At 56.1% G+C, this 14,979-nt stretch overlaps 1 protein-coding gene across 1 annotated transcript in view; it reads left to right on the top strand.

The window, feature by feature from the left end:
* The first annotated feature begins 241 nt into the window (after nt 1-241).
* The window catches only part of NECTIN1 (nectin cell adhesion molecule 1), a 72,651-nt gene continuing 57,913 nt past the window's right edge, over nt 242-14,979 (top strand). The window contains exon 1 of the mRNA XM_043481662.1: nt 242-652. Within this exon, the coding sequence (XP_043337597.1) occupies nt 574-652 (79 nt within the window). The 5' untranslated portion in view covers nt 242-573. The remainder of the gene's footprint in view (nt 653-14,979) is intronic.

Here is a 14,979-nt window from a genome sequence, read left to right as displayed (position 1 = left end):
GGGGACGCGGCGCCCCCGGATCGCTCGCCTGGCGCGGAGCCGCGCCGCCCGATCGCCCCGGCTTGCCGAGTCGCGCGCCCCGCCGCCTGGGCCCCGAGCCCACCGCGCCGCCCGCCCGCCGCCCTCGATCGTCCCGCCGCCCTCGGAGGACGGCCGGCCATGGACGCCTGCAAGTTGGAGCCGAGCGGGAGGGTGTGAGCGCGCCGGGGGCCGGGAGCCCGCGCCGGGCAGCCGGGCGCGCCGGGGGTGGGTCCCTCTCCCCTGCCCGGCTCTGCGTGGAAGAAGAAGAGGGCGGGGACCGGCACCGGGAGGAGAGCGGAGGAGGAGAAGGGGCATGACTCGTGCAACTTGCGGCGGGCATCTGCCGAGCCTCTGAGTCGGCGGCGGCCCGGGGCCCGGATTGCGGCCGCGCCGATCCCACCCAGCCCACCCCGCCCCGGCCGACGGCTGAAGCTGACCTGGATCCTCGGAGCGCCCGCCGGCCGGCAGGGATCGCCTTCGTCTTCCGGGCTGCTTTCTGGAGCGCGAGGAGCGCTCTCCTCGCGGCTCCTCTCGCTGGACCCCCGGCCCCCGATGGCTCGGATGGGGCTTGCGGGCGCCGCTGGACGCTGGTGGGGACTCGCTCTCGGCTTGACCGCCTTCTTCCTCCCAGGTGAGCGCGTTCCGCCCCCTGCCTTCCCCCCCACCCCCAGCCCCAACCCCCCCATCCAATGCCTCCCCGGGGCTGGGAGCTGGATGGCGGGCACGTCTGGGTTGTAGGGAGTGGAAGGAGCCAGAAAAGTTGGGTCACGGCTTAGGTAAGGGGGGTGCGGGTGGTTCGGCGGATAGAGAGGCTGAGGAGCCCAACAGCCTGCCCTGCAGGAAAGCAGTCGGATGCACGTTTCTGTGTTGCAAGAAAGCACTTTCTCCGCGCAGTTTTTCACACAAAAAAATAATAATATATAATAGCGTTCTATTTATTTAATAACCAGCTCTCAGCTCGGGAAGCAGTTTGGAAACACTGCATGTTACATAAACGCAAAATAATCACCGTAATCACAGTCTCAGGGTAGGAGACAACAGCCCCAGGGGGAGGGCGTCAGTCTCGGAACTGGTGGGCTGTGGGCTTGGCGGATGGAAGGGGGGCTTCGGTTTTTTTCCTCCAGCCCCTTTGCCAAGAGGTTTCGGGCGCTCGGGCCCCCTCCCGCACTACGTCGCCCCACCACCCGCGCGGGGAGCAGGCTCCTGCGGCAGAGGCGGCTTCTCGCTCACCTGCGGTTCTCTTTCCGGGAGGGTGAGGCCCGGCGGCGCGCTATCGCAACCTCCCCGCCTAGCGCGGAGCTAGGCTTTGCCTTGGAACTCCGGTCCCAGTTTGGGGGGCTCTCCCGCAGGAGGCGCCGCGGGCTTCGTGCCAGCCAAGTGGCTGCGTGACCCACTTTCCCGAGGATGCCCCGCATGTCCTTCCTCGAGATGCTGGCGGCCGAGGGGTTAACCCGACGCCCGACTCCCGGGGTGGCCCCCGGTGGCCCCTCTGACGGATGGGGTAGGGGCGGAGGCTGGGACCGGTCCGGGCGTATTGTGCTGGGGAATGAACTGGAAAATGCGTTTAGGAGGCAAATCCGAGCGAGTCCCCGCGGCTGAGTTTAACCCTTTGTGTCCCTGGGGAAGCTGCCCGGCTCCCACGGTGGCTGGGGACACCGGCGCAGGTGGGGCAGAGACTGGGGGAGTTCCTCCAGCCTTCTTGGAAGAAACCTGAGACGACCTCCCGCCCTAGCTAGGTGGGGGGTTTGGGAAGGCGGGGTACGGTGGGGGCTCGGTTGAAGCACGTGGCCCTGGCCTTAGGTGGTAAAAGAAGGGGTGAAAGTGCAGAGACCAGCTCTGCGTGGGGCAAGAATGTTGGGTCTGGGCTCCGCTCGCTGCTAGCGAAGGAGATGTGGAGATATGTTCGATGCCGCAGACACAAACGGCAGTTTGTTGCCTAGACGTGGGGCTGGGGTGCGCTCCTGGGAGCCTGGCCTCATTCACTTCTATACCCCGTCTGCCGCCTGCTCCCGGCCAGGGCTCTGCAAATGTCTTGGAGTGGCCCATGGCTCCAAAGTGGTTTGTGAAAGGCGCACCAGGGTGCCCCCAGCCCTGCAGCCTCCGGTGGGGGTGTGGGGGTGCTGCCCGGCTAGGTCGGTGGGGGTAAATTCCAGGGCACACAGGGGTCACTGCCCATTTCAAAGGTGCATGATTGAGTCCCTCGCAACAAGGGTGGTTCCGGTAAGAATGAAAGGTCTTCACCTTACACTGGACCTCCTGGGAAGCCAACGGGAGATGCTGGAAGCTCCAGTTCTAGCATTTGTCTGACCACCGGGGTTCTGGAACCCTTCAATTCCATATTGCCCACACTCAGAACCCAGCAAAAGACCAGCTTTCCTGGGGCCTGACTAGTCCAGCGTACTAGGGGTTAATCTAATCCTGGGTCAGACAAAGAGCGGGAAGATTTGGGGAGGGGGAGTGAACTCACCCCCCTCCTTTTGTTGCTCTCTCTCCCAGCTTTGTGGTGCTGTCCCTGGTAGTTAATTCCATCTTTGGAGGGGCTGGAGGCCTGTGCTGCTCCATCCCACTCGGGGAGTGGGGGCAGGGAGGTGATGCTCTCACCTGGTTCAAGTGTAGACACCTGCCCTCCCCCAACCAAAACTCCAGATTGAGGGAGTGGGGTGCAGATAAGGAATCACAGCTCAGATGGGCACTTAATAAGCACTCCTTGACTGATACTAATTGTCATGGCTGGGTAGCATCAGAGGGGCAGCCGGAGTTCCCTGACCAGCCAAGCTCTTCTACCTGGTGCCCGCAGCCCTGGTGCCTCTGTGAAGACAGGTGGATGTGGTGGTGCCCACATGACACTTGGACAGAGGCTGGGGCAAGTCGCCTTCCAAACCCCATCTACCGTCATTCTCAGGCAAGCTCCTTCTCCCTGGGGACCTGCCAGCCTGATGCTCTTTTCTGGGTTCCCTGTGGCAGGGAGTATAGAGGGATGAGGAGAGGAGCCTGATGAGGTGGGAGAGGGGACCCCCCCACCCTGGGTGAGTGTGGTGGCCTCCTGACTTCAAAACACTCCAAATCTGGCTTAGTGTGTAAACACAGAAGTGTGTTTTCAACAACACAGATTTGACCAGGCAGGGTGGTGAAGCTCCATCAGCCTCTGAGATGAGTCTGGGGTTTCTGCCTGATCACTCAGAGGAAAGAGCCAGTGGGACCCGGGGGCTGCATCCCAGAGGAACAGGGGAAGCCCAGGAGAGGAAGCAGAGAAACTGCCTTAGAAGCAGGTGCGCTGAGCTGGTGTCCCACCTACACCACACCCTCCCTAATTGGCTTCCCCAAACCTTTTGTCTGGGAAGAGAACACACACCCCAGGTGTCGAGCACACCCTCGGAGGACCTGTCGGGCCACAGCAGCACCCTCTTCTCTGCAGCCTATGCAGAGCTCGCCGTCATGATGGTTTCCTTTGAAACCCAGGGAGTCAGGACTGTTGAGTTATCTTCCTGTCTCCCCATCACTCACAGACAGTGGTGTGTCCAGGCTTGCTGGGCAAGACATTATGGCAAAACCTATTCCACTGGCCTGAGGTTTGTAAGCGAATATAAGCAAGAATCCCAGTGCCCATGTCAGAGGAGTGTCTCCGAATCAGATTCAAGGCCAAATAGTCAAGGCTGGAAGGGAGGAGGAGATATTGCAGTGCCTGGGCCCAGCACCTGGGGCTGAGTGGTCTAGAAGCTGTCTCTGAGCCTGACTCTCTGTGTTTATGGGACAGGCAACCCCTGGTCGCCTGATGCTGGCTGAGGCTATGATGTCCATTCCCTTCTCGGTTGCTCAATTTTGCACAATGAATCCACCTCATTGGCCTGATCCAGGACCCAGTTGTACACTGCCAGGATGGTCTCGGGCCAGAACCCTAGTGCTGACGACTGAGCAAGTGGGCCAGGCTAGAGAGGGTGGGGGACCAGGGGGCAGCCCCAGTTGCTGTGTCTTGATAACTGCCATTGTTTAGCAGCTGACTAATGTTCATTGTTCAGCACAAACAGAAAATACCCAAGGGAGGTATAAATTTACCTTCAATTTTCCTGATTGTATCTTTCCTGGTTAACCTGGTAAATCGAATGTCTCCTACCTGCTGTGGGAGCAGAAAGGGTATTTATATATATTTACCTGTTTTGCTGATTTTTTTTTTTTTCCTAATGTTGAATGTCAGCCTGTGGGCCAGGCTGGCAGGGGTAATAGCCAGCTATGGGACTTAGGCTATAACATTTCTGATAATTTGCTTACAGCCTCACCATCAGTGTAGAGTGGGTGCACACACATGTGTGCAAGACTGTGTGCTTGTGTTGGCCATCTACAATTCACTGTGCACATACAGACCCACCGGGAGTAGGGCAAGGAAGTATGTGCACTGGGATTGTGGGTCACCGTGGGACAGAGGCATAAGTATACATCAAATGCATAATCACATGCAATTGATTTCTTATGGCTTTCCGACTGGGATTTTGTGAGAAGCCTGTGTTTATATCAGAGTGTCAGTGAGGGTAACTTTGGAGGAGACCTAGGATTTGCCCTTAGCCAGCTCCTTCTAAGACTGAGCTGCCACATCCTTTGGGGGTAGGAAGCCTGGACACCCCTTTCTTTTTCTGCTCTGTCCTTGACCTCAGGCTGGGCCTCTGCATCCTCACAGGGAGATGCTCACCTGGAGAGATTTTCCTCTGCTTCTCAGGATTCCTGAGCAGCCGGGAGGGGCCACAGGAAATAGGTTTTCAGCTACTACTTTGGCATCTCTGCTTCCTGCATGAATACTTGAGGAAAAGGGTCATCTGGGGAAAGGTGATGTACTCTGGGCATTTAAAAGGAGCTCTGAGTCGTAGGCTGTGAAAAACCCTGTCGAACCATATGTGTGCCCAGTTCAGCAGCACACATGTGCCTGGAGCGCCCCAGTTCACAGAGCAGAAGACAGTAGCCCCCTTGTTGGAAAGGCAAGTGGGAATGAAGGGCAAGCAGTGGGGAAGAGGGCAGTCCTGGGAGCCCAGGTCCCGATGCCCAAGTCAGGCTGGCAAGCGTTTCTGCCCCGTGGTGTCCGCCCCTCTCCATAGAGACCTCGTCTGTAGAGCCAGCAGCAGATGTGCTGGCTGGGGCTAGAGGTAACTTAAGATCTGAGCAGGGATCACCTTGCACAGGGAAAGCCCTGAGCTGGAGATAACACTCCTTAGCCCAGTTAACCCTTTAAGCTCTGGATTCTCCTGTGCTGTTTGGAACTGGGAAATAGGGAGAGGGGAAAGATAGGAGAAAACACGTCGGACCTAATATCTGAACCCTGACAAGGAGAGATTAACTCAATGCCACAGGAGAAACCTAAGGACACAAAGAAAGCCTTCCTGATCACAGACTGTATGTAGGCTGTTCAGGGCAAGGGGTAATCCCAAGGGTTATCCTGAGGTGGGGGAGGGGCAGTAGGTATGTATTCTCAGAGGCTCATGAGATCTGTGCCTTTCACCGTCTTCTAGGGGCAAAGCAGCTATGGTGCCAGGGCCCAGTCCAGAGGGAGCAGCAGAGAGCTCAGTCCCTCTCCCCTCAACCTGGAGATCACCCCATTTTGACTGCCCAGCAGAGTGAGACAGCAAAGCAAGGCCAGCTGGACTGTATTTGAATCCCAGCTCTACCAATTGCTAACTGGGTGGGCCTGGTTAAATTGCTTTGGCTTTGTAGGCCTCAGTTTTCCCATCTGTAAAATGGGTTTCTGCTACTATACTTTCAAAGGTTTGTGAAGATTAGGGCAATATGAAAAGTGCTCAGTGCATTGCCCAGCTCTTGATAAATGTGCGATAGTGGCAGCTACTCCTGTGTTCTATGCCTTTCCTCTGAGTGGTCCTGGCTCCCTCTGTATCTGCCAGCTGGACACTGCCAACTGCACACTCTCTTGAGAAAGAGCCACTCAGTTGCCTGCCCACTGCTGACCTCACTTCCCCACCTGGAAATGACGGCAAGGGCTGCAGCGACCGTGGGGACTCAGGTGGCCTGGTTGGCTGCAGGCACCTGCCTGAGCCCAGGCTTGGTGGTCGTGTGCTGCCCGAGCAGCAGGTGCTGTGTGGCCTTTGTTCTGCAACCTGTTGCCAAGGGCTCTCCCCAGCACCCACCTCGCTCCTTGGCTGCAACCCAGCTGGGCACTGCAGCTCATCTGGAACACTGGCTGGGGTGGCAGCCTGAGGCTGGCGTGGAGAACCCAGGACTCAGCCCCTGCAAACTTCTACATTTGGCACGGGGGCAGGCCACAGGCCCTTCTCCCAGCAGTCCATGCACCAGCTCTTCAGGCAAGATGGTACAGCCAGAGAGGTAGAGATCCCTCCCGGGGTCATGCCCTTCTCACTGGCAGAAAGTCCTTCAGTTTCTCCTGCTGCAGATTGATGCCTTCACCAATAATAATAAAGATGTTTGTGATCCTCTTTTCAGCTCATAACTTCAGCTGATCCTCTCAATAACCCCATATAAAGGGTATCGGTAGTTCTCCCATCTTACAGATGGGAAAAGTGAGATGTAGGTCTAGTACCTTGCTGCCCATCTCATGCCAGTGCAACCAGATTAGACGCCAGGCTTTCTGCTCCAAATCCAGTAGATGAGGAAAGGTGAGATGGACTGGGATGGACAGATGCAGAAGAGGCTGAGCCAGACCACAATAGAATGTGTCCAGTGGGGCAGTCATTTGCTTTGTTGGCAACCACCAGCTTATAATGTCCCCCACCTGGTGAAGTGAGGTATACATGGAGATATAGGTTAGAGGGTGGCCCTGCTAGAGCTGACCACAGTTCAGGATGACACAAAGCACAGATGCCCAATAACAGAATGGGTGAAGGGGAGCATGTCCTTCCAAATGCTAAAGCATCACTCCCAGGATCTGACCCGAAATGTGGGCATGGCCCCAAGGTGTGAGCACAGAGCTCCAGGACACAGGCAGGCACACAGCCAATGTGCTGGCAATGCTCAGAAAGCTTTGTGGACTTGACCGGAGCAATGGAGAGTGGGAGGGGCTGAGAATTGGTAGGCAGAGTTGAGTACCTCTCCTGGGCTACCCCCACCCCTCTCTGGTCCACGCAGATCCCAGTTTCATTCCCAGTTTATGAGGAGTCTCATTACCAAGCCACAGACAATAAAACCCGCCCGGCCACTCTGGCCCGGATCTCATTAGAGGACATTAGTTCCGCTGGCTTGGTGGCCCCATTGGGACACAGCTGCAGGCGTGGCCCAGGCAGCAAAACAGGCCAGTGGCCACAGGCACAGGAATGTCCCATTGGGAGTTGAGTTTGATCTATGGGCTTGAGTAGGGTCCTCCCTCCCCACCTCCATCCATGCATTCTTGAAATGCATGTTCCCCAAAGCTGGAAACATGAGGTCCCTCCTGCCCACTTGGACCCTCAGTTCTACCCACCACCCCCCACCACTGCCCCCTCCCTTCAGGAGATAAGGACACAGCTCCTTCCAGAGCTGGGCAGGGGAGTCCGCCTTCTGAGAAGCTCAACCAAACACTGTCATTCCATGGAGGAGGGCCTTTGGGGACAGGGACAGCAAGCCTACTCACAGCCATAGGTCTGGGGACACTCTTAAGAGACACGTCTGAATCGCAGCCCACCTTTCTGTCCAAAAGGTGGGGATAGAGACTTGGGGGCCCCGTGTCAGAAGCATTTTTCATCCCCTATAGATGCAGTTTCACCATCTGGTGGCCTTGGGGTGGTGGGAGGGGGGAGCCTCCTGGCCCTACTCCTCTCCCTAAGTTAGATTAATTTGCCCACAATGGCTGTGATGGAGCACTGGTTGCATCTTGGGGTTCTTCCCACCAAAGACAGGATTATTCCATTCTTAGCAAATTCTGGTGCCTTTTGACAGCCAGCTTCTCTGCCCTCCCCTCCCCTTCTGCTTTATCTCTCTTCCCACCTCCAGACCAGCCCATCACCAAAACATCACCAGGGCTCAGTGGATGTAGCCGTGAAAAACAAGATGAGGGCAAAGAAAACCTTGCCCCATCTTAGTGCCTCAGTCTTCTAGAGGAAAGAGAGTCCAGGCCGGAGTAACTGGTTCTTAGTGCTCCATGCAGGGGTCACGCAGGCCAGCCCACACTTCAGGTCAGGAGCGCCCGCCAAATGAGTCAGCGGAGATGGGAACACTGATCTGTTTGGGCAGATGTCGGCAAGTCAGCCCTGCTCTGGAGAAAAGGGGGCTGGAGACTTGTACCAGCCCCTGATGGTTGCTCCCCTGTAAGACCCTGCAGCTTGTTTGGAATTTGAGCCCCAAGTGGGGTTGGTCGGCTGCCCCCATGGGGTCCAGTCTCTGGCCCCTGAGCAGCACCCCAGGTATCCCCTCCCTTAGTCCTGGTCTCTCTTGGGCAAATGCTGTCAGCTGCTGGGACAAAGCGAGCAGACAAGGTGCCTCAGAGCCAAACCGGCCTTGCTGCCTCTTGATGACGGTCCCACTGCAGGAGAAGCTGGCAGTGGTGTCCTCACTCGGGGGACCACTGCAGCAGCCCCTGGCTCACCTCTGTCCCTGACTCCTGGCTCTCCAGCTCCAAATTGCCTGCACTGCCTCTTGGATGAATATACTTAATCCGCGCCTGAAAAGGATGCTCACAAGCACAGAAGCATTTGATGACTGCTCCCCTCCTGGCTCAGCTCCAACCACCCCTCCCAGCCAGCCACACATCCTGTGCATTTTCCCACCTCAGGGCCTTTGCATGTGCCTTTCCCACCAACCCTCCCCTATTTCCCATATCCAAAAACTGAAGCTGAGAGTATTTCTATCAGGAAGCCCCCAGTCGGAAATGACCTCTTTCACTCAGAGATCCACCCCCTTGTTGCAGCACCTCATCCATGCCACCCATGGCAATAGCCACTCTACATCTTGCTATTAGTTATTTGGGCCTGGGGTTTATCTTCATAGGATTCAGAGCTCCAAAAGGACAGGGTCCATTGCTGAGGGGGCTTGGATTCCCCAGGGCATTACACAGGGTTGGCCACTCTGTGGGCTGATGACAGGTAGGCGGATACATCGTTACATAGTCCAATGTTAAGTGGATACATCATTGCATAGTAGCTACTAGGTGGATCCATCTTTGTTTGTTTGGACAGTGATGATAATAAAAACAGCAAACTGTTATCAAGAGTTTTTAGACACTCAGACACTATTATGAACATCTTACCAGTAATAACTTATTCAATCTCCATAACAATACTTAACTTCTTGTGGAGGATTCTTCTCATTTTTAACATATGAACAAATGAGGCCCGAGCAGAGGTTAGATAACTGGCCTCCGGTCACAAAGCTATTTAGTGGCAGAGCCAGGATTCGGATCCAGGAAATCAGGCCCAGTGTCCATGATCCTTACTAAGCCTGGGGTAACATAGGACCTTGCCTCCAGAATGCCTATCACCCCTGTGTAGCATCGTAGAGCCTACCCACCTGCTCCCTTTGATGATGCAGGAATGACCTGGGGCCTTCCTGGAGCATTGGGGGCTTATTAATGCTTATCATCAGAAATTTTCAGCGGTTGTTACTACTTTATCTCTTGGATACCTTGTAAGTACTAGAAGTACAGTTGTTACACTCCTGGTGTATCCTGCCACTATCTCTGTTGTGTCTTGGGAGTGTTGATGTGCCTCTGCTGGAGGGAGATGTCTTGACATTATTGCTCTTTCATCCCCTGAGCGTTTGCGCATCACTGATGCCATCTGAGGGCCTCCCACCATGTTTCCCTGTGAGACCAGAGGCAGGTATAATAGCGCCCCTTGGAGAGTCTGCCTGGAATTGCCCCCAGTAGGTGTTCCCAGGCTGGTTCCACATCCCGGGTGGGTCCACGGCTCAGCAAACTGCTCCTATGCCAGGACCTATCCTAAGCTTCTGGAAGGTTCCACTCTCTCTTGCCCTCACCCAGAGATCTGAAAAGATGGCAAGGGAGGGGCCCCTACCTGGGGAGTGGGGCAGGGAGAGGATTTAGGGTGTTCGCCTGTGCCAGATGCTTTGATCTCCTGGGATGAAAGGGCCTGGTGCTTCCTATGCCCCAGGCAGGTTCAGGATGGGGAACCAGCGGACAGAGGCATTGGCCACCTCACAGCTGGGGTAGCGAACTTCCGGGGAAGGACGATCGTGGGAGCAGAAAAATCAACACCCTTTCCCAGTGTTGTAGCCAAGGACCAAGAGGGGAGTCCAGATGGCCCACCTGTGGATTGTCCTCCCGAGGGTCACCTGGGGCCACACCCTGCCCCACACCCTGACCCTGCAGGTCACCACGTGCGCTCAGGCCTCACAAACTCCCTTGCTTAATTAGGAAGGTAACTCGGCTGCAAACAGTCATCTGATACGTTTCGACGCCAAAGAGAAATTCCTCCCAGACTCTCCGCTGTTCTAGATTATCCATGCTCCGTTAGCTTGAATTACAGAGTGGCCTCTGTGGCCCAGACCCAGGCCAGAGCTGCGGGATGGTTCCTGGGGCTGGGATCTGCCCCCCTACCCTCCCTGGAAAGCACTTAGAAGCCATAGGGGCAAGGAGGCCTTAAGACCTGTATGACCTCCATGCAGACCTAAGGATTGCCTTGTCAGCACAGAGGGGCCAGCTCTGCCCCGCACCTGCCTGCCCTAGGGCCTGCGATGCCTATGGGTGCTTTTGAGTCAAGCCACTTGGATGCTCCTCTTGTGTCCCCTCTGGGCCAGGCCTCCTTCAAGGGCTTTGAGTCAGTGGCAGAAGCTTCTGCAGTGGCTCCCGAGTGAAAAATTGGAGCAGGGGCAGGGACAGGATTCTCCTCGAGTATAAATGAGACCAGAGCGGAGCAGCCACACTGCACTGTAGATTATTTTATGATGATTGCCCACCTCCCCCGCCCCCAAACAACCTGATCTCATTGGCCTAGATTGCTGCATCTCTCAGAATGATGGATGGGCCACCTCTCGCTTCCCAGGCAGGGTGGTCGGCCCTGCTACCGAGACACCTCCTCCCCAGTCCCTTCCCAGATTTATTCCCTGTGTTTGCGGTGCCTACAGAGTAATCAGCATCCTGGGCCGGCTGCACACTCTGATTATCTCCGCTCAGTTGATGGATGAGCCTTTGGGGAACTTGGATGACAGCCCCCGGCCCCTGCTCCCCTGTGCCCACCCCTGCCTGGGCCTCAGCACCCTTCCCAACCCTCCTCACCTCCCAGGAGTCAGATAATGGGCCTCCAGGTTGAATCTGAAGCAGGGGACGGGGGCGGGGGGCATGGGGCGGGGTGTTAGTCGTGGGAGGAGGGAAGGCAACACTCTTTAGCCCCCACCTCTCAACACTGCTTGTGGGATAACCGGGAAGGGTGTTGGTGGCTCCCCTTTCCCTCCTGGGAGCTCGGGACAGGGCACAGACAGTGCCACCAGGGAGCTTCTCTGCAGGTCACCCCCTACACACACACATAGACCCCAGCTCTGCGTAAAAACACCCTTAACAGGAAAGAGCTCCATTATCCTCTTCTGTCTCCATCACTCCATTACTCCTACCCCCTCGGCACTTGTGTACACAGTTTGCACTGTAATGATAATTTGTGCTGGTTTATGTGTTTCTTTACAAGTGTTTTTATGTCCTCTGTGTGTGTATGAGAGAGGTTTATGGCTTGTGTTTGTGTGCGTGTGTTCGCACATGAGGTCACGTGCTGTGTGTGTGTGTGTGTGTGTGTGTGTCTGCTCCTGATCAGCCTCTGATAGCCATCTTCTCTCCCGTGGAGGTGGGGGGGCTCTCACCCAGCTCCCTGTTGGGAGAAGGGCAGAATCTGGATCCTGGGGGTGAGGAGAAGAAGGGGGAAAGGGCGGGCAGTCAAAGATGATGACTGTTGAGGCAGGGTTTTGCACTGCCCCCCAGCCGCCAGTTGGAGAATGCAGAAGGTCAATCTTAGATAATTGTTTTGTCTATAGGATCACAAACAACTGGTTTGACTATTTTTTTCCAGCAAACTGACTGAACCCACTGGTTGTTTTGGAGCCAAGTGGTCTCTGCCTTTTATTGCTCACGTGTGGCCAAGTATATATCTGCGTCTTGTCTTCTCTAAACTTGAGTTTTCTTCACTGGAAAACGGGGATGCAATACTGGGAGGTTTAGAAGAGCTAAACAATGCCTGTAACATGATTAGCACAGTGCCTGGTACAGAGCGAGTCTTTACACCACTTAGCTATTATTAGCTGCCGCCTGCCCAAGGACCCTGGGTCTAGAGGGAGGGCCCTTCCCCAGGGCTGGAAGCCAGGCCCAGGAGCCTCCCAGCAGTTCATGACCCAGCACACTGGCAGGGGGAGGGGATCCCTTGCAGGGTTCCATGACCTTTCTAGGGTGATCAACTCAGGAAGGATCAAGTACTCAGACCCCTGGGCTCCTGAAAAACCACCCACATGGTCACCTGGGAAGGTATGTGGTGACCCATGCCATCCTGTGCTCCCTTCTCAAAGGGTTGGTGTTGTTTAAGTCGCTAAGTCATGTCTGACTCTTCGTGACCCGGTGGACTGTCGCCCGCCAGGCTCCTCTGTCCATGGGATCTCCTAGGCAAGAATACTGGAGCAGGTTGCCATTGCCTTCTCCAGGGGATCTTCTCAACCCGAAGATCGAACCCACTTCTCCTGCATTGGCAGTCAGGTTCTTTACCACTGAGCCACCAGGGAAGCTCTTCGTAGATGGTAGTTAGAAGCAAGAGTTACATGCTCTCGACCAAGCTACCCCAGGTGCAGGAGTCTAGCTGCCCTGAGAGCCCAGTGCCAGCACTTATGGGGTTCCCACTGCCCTGGTGTGCAAGGGGAGAGGGGTGGTGGGCCCGTCGACCACCCACTTGACCTCGCATGCAATCATGCCTCCTGGAGCTCCTAGTCCAGCATGGGACAGCACCCGCCCTCTGACCTCCCAACACAGCAGGTGACACCCCAGGGTGCCACCTCTTCGTGCCCATGGGGCAGGGGCCTGACCGGGAGATGGCAGAGGAGCTGGGGCCTCACGATGTTATTACTGAAGCCTGTCCTCTCCCTAAGCTCTCCCTCCTGGGACATGAAGGGACAGAAGTGACTGGCAGGAGGTTGAGTGCTCCTTCACCCTTCAAGCCAGCTTGCACATCTGAGCCCGATTGTTCCCTCCCAGCCCCAGGTCTGGAAAGAGCCTTCCAGCCGGACTCTCAGCTGAGGGTACCCTCTGCCCTGCAGGGGAAGGGAAGACCAGAAGGGTAGGTCATGGATCACCCAGAGTCTTGGCGTTGGAAGGGGAGTCAAATAAGGTAACACCCAGTCACTTCTTAAAACCCTTCAACCACATCCTACCTGTTGGTTGATCATCCAGCTTCAGCATGGATATCTGCAGTGACGGGGAGCTCACCACCCCACATGGAAGCCGATACAGCTGTGACTACCCCAAATTCTTCCTTGTACTGAGCAGAAATCTGTTTCCCTGAAGTTCCTACCAGTTACTCCTGTTTCTACCCCATTGGAATTGTGTGGAACACATCTGATTCTGCACAGGGGGTCTTTCAGGCATTTAAAGACAGCCTCTGGCATGCAGGGTCTTCTTTCCCATGAGTTCATCCAGTCAAGTCTGACACCCCCTCCATCTCAGATGCTTTCCTGGGAAGCAAGTTGTCTAGATCCCCAGTAACAGGTGTGATGCTCCAAACACAGGCTTCCTGACCCAGGGATTTCAGCCTAGGAGTCCCCAGTCACAGCCACTGTCCCAGGGCCAAGAGGAGGAAGAGGGAATTGACTGCCTTCACCCTTCCCCACCTCCACCCCACCCCTTCCCCACCTCCATCTCACCCCTTCCCCACCTCCACCTCACCCCTTCCCAAAGCCTATTTTCCTTTGGATTAATAATAAATTGCAGTGAGAGATCTGTTTATCTCCTGTGGGAATTAAGGAGTTAAGCTGGTGAGGGGCCTGAGAGAGGGACCATATTGCAGAGATTCAGGGCATAAGGAGGACAGTGGGGAGGGCAGAGGACTGCCTGCAGTCACTTCACCAGGAGGCGGTGCCGGCACCCCCCAAATTCTCCCAGGAGCCTGTGTCCTAGTGGGCATAGGTGGGGACCGGTTGGAATGGGTGTAGTCACTGGTGCACACAAGGATGCCACCAGTGGGATGATCGCCCCGCAGCCTCTCCTGTCGCCTGGCGCTTCCTGCCACGGTGCAGCCGCTCTGTGGCATGTCCCGGGGCTGGGAGAGCAAGCCACAGCATGTAGCAGGGTGTGGCACCTCACCGTCTGACCTGGTGATCTACAATCTGCAATACAGATTCTATAGCCACACGTCTACCACCACCACCCCCAACAGGCAGTCCATCAGCACCGACCAGACACTATTCACTCCCTACCGCCCCACCCTACAGACCCTTGTGGGTTTCTTGGTGGTGAATTCCCAGGGCCAGTGGTGAAATGAGTCTTTGGCCACTGGAGAGTCTGAGCTTCCCTTTATCCTAACAGTAAACCAGAAATCTCCTTCCTGAACCCCTAGAGGAGGTTAGTCAGGATGCACTCCCCCAAGTCTCCACCCTATTCATCTCCAATACCCCACCCCTGGAACCCAGGAGGCATTGCTTGGAGTTCCTTCTCCCCCATCTCACAGGCTTACTGCTCCTTGCCAACTGCCCCCATCCCTCCTGCATGAGACCCTGGTCCCCTCACCAAACCCTACAGCTCAGCAGGGGGAGATAAGGCATTTAGCTACCCTTGGAGGGTGGGAGTGAGGAGGTGGGAAGTGAGAGGGGATGGCTCCTCCCCCCGACTGCCCCCTAGGTCACCCAGTCATGTCCCCAAATAATAGTTTCAATCACTGTCATCCCTCTCTCTCCAGACACCCCACCAGAGCAGGGAGTAGGAGTTGATACTCAATGATAGCGGCCACCAGGAAGGGCATGGAGAGATGAAAAGCAAGGCTGGGCTGGAGATAACCTGCAGGGGGTGGGACGGCAGGCAGGGTGGGGGTGGGGAGTCCCAGAGGTGCTTGGGATTCAACC

The sequence above is a fragment of the Cervus canadensis genome, chromosome 11 (assembly GCF_019320065.1).
Source record: "Cervus canadensis isolate Bull #8, Minnesota chromosome 11, ASM1932006v1, whole genome shotgun sequence".
Classification (NCBI taxonomy): Eukaryota; Metazoa; Chordata; class Mammalia; order Artiodactyla; family Cervidae; genus Cervus; species Cervus canadensis.
The sequence above is the reverse complement of the archived record's forward strand: the minus strand, read 5'-3'. Positions and strand labels throughout refer to the sequence as shown.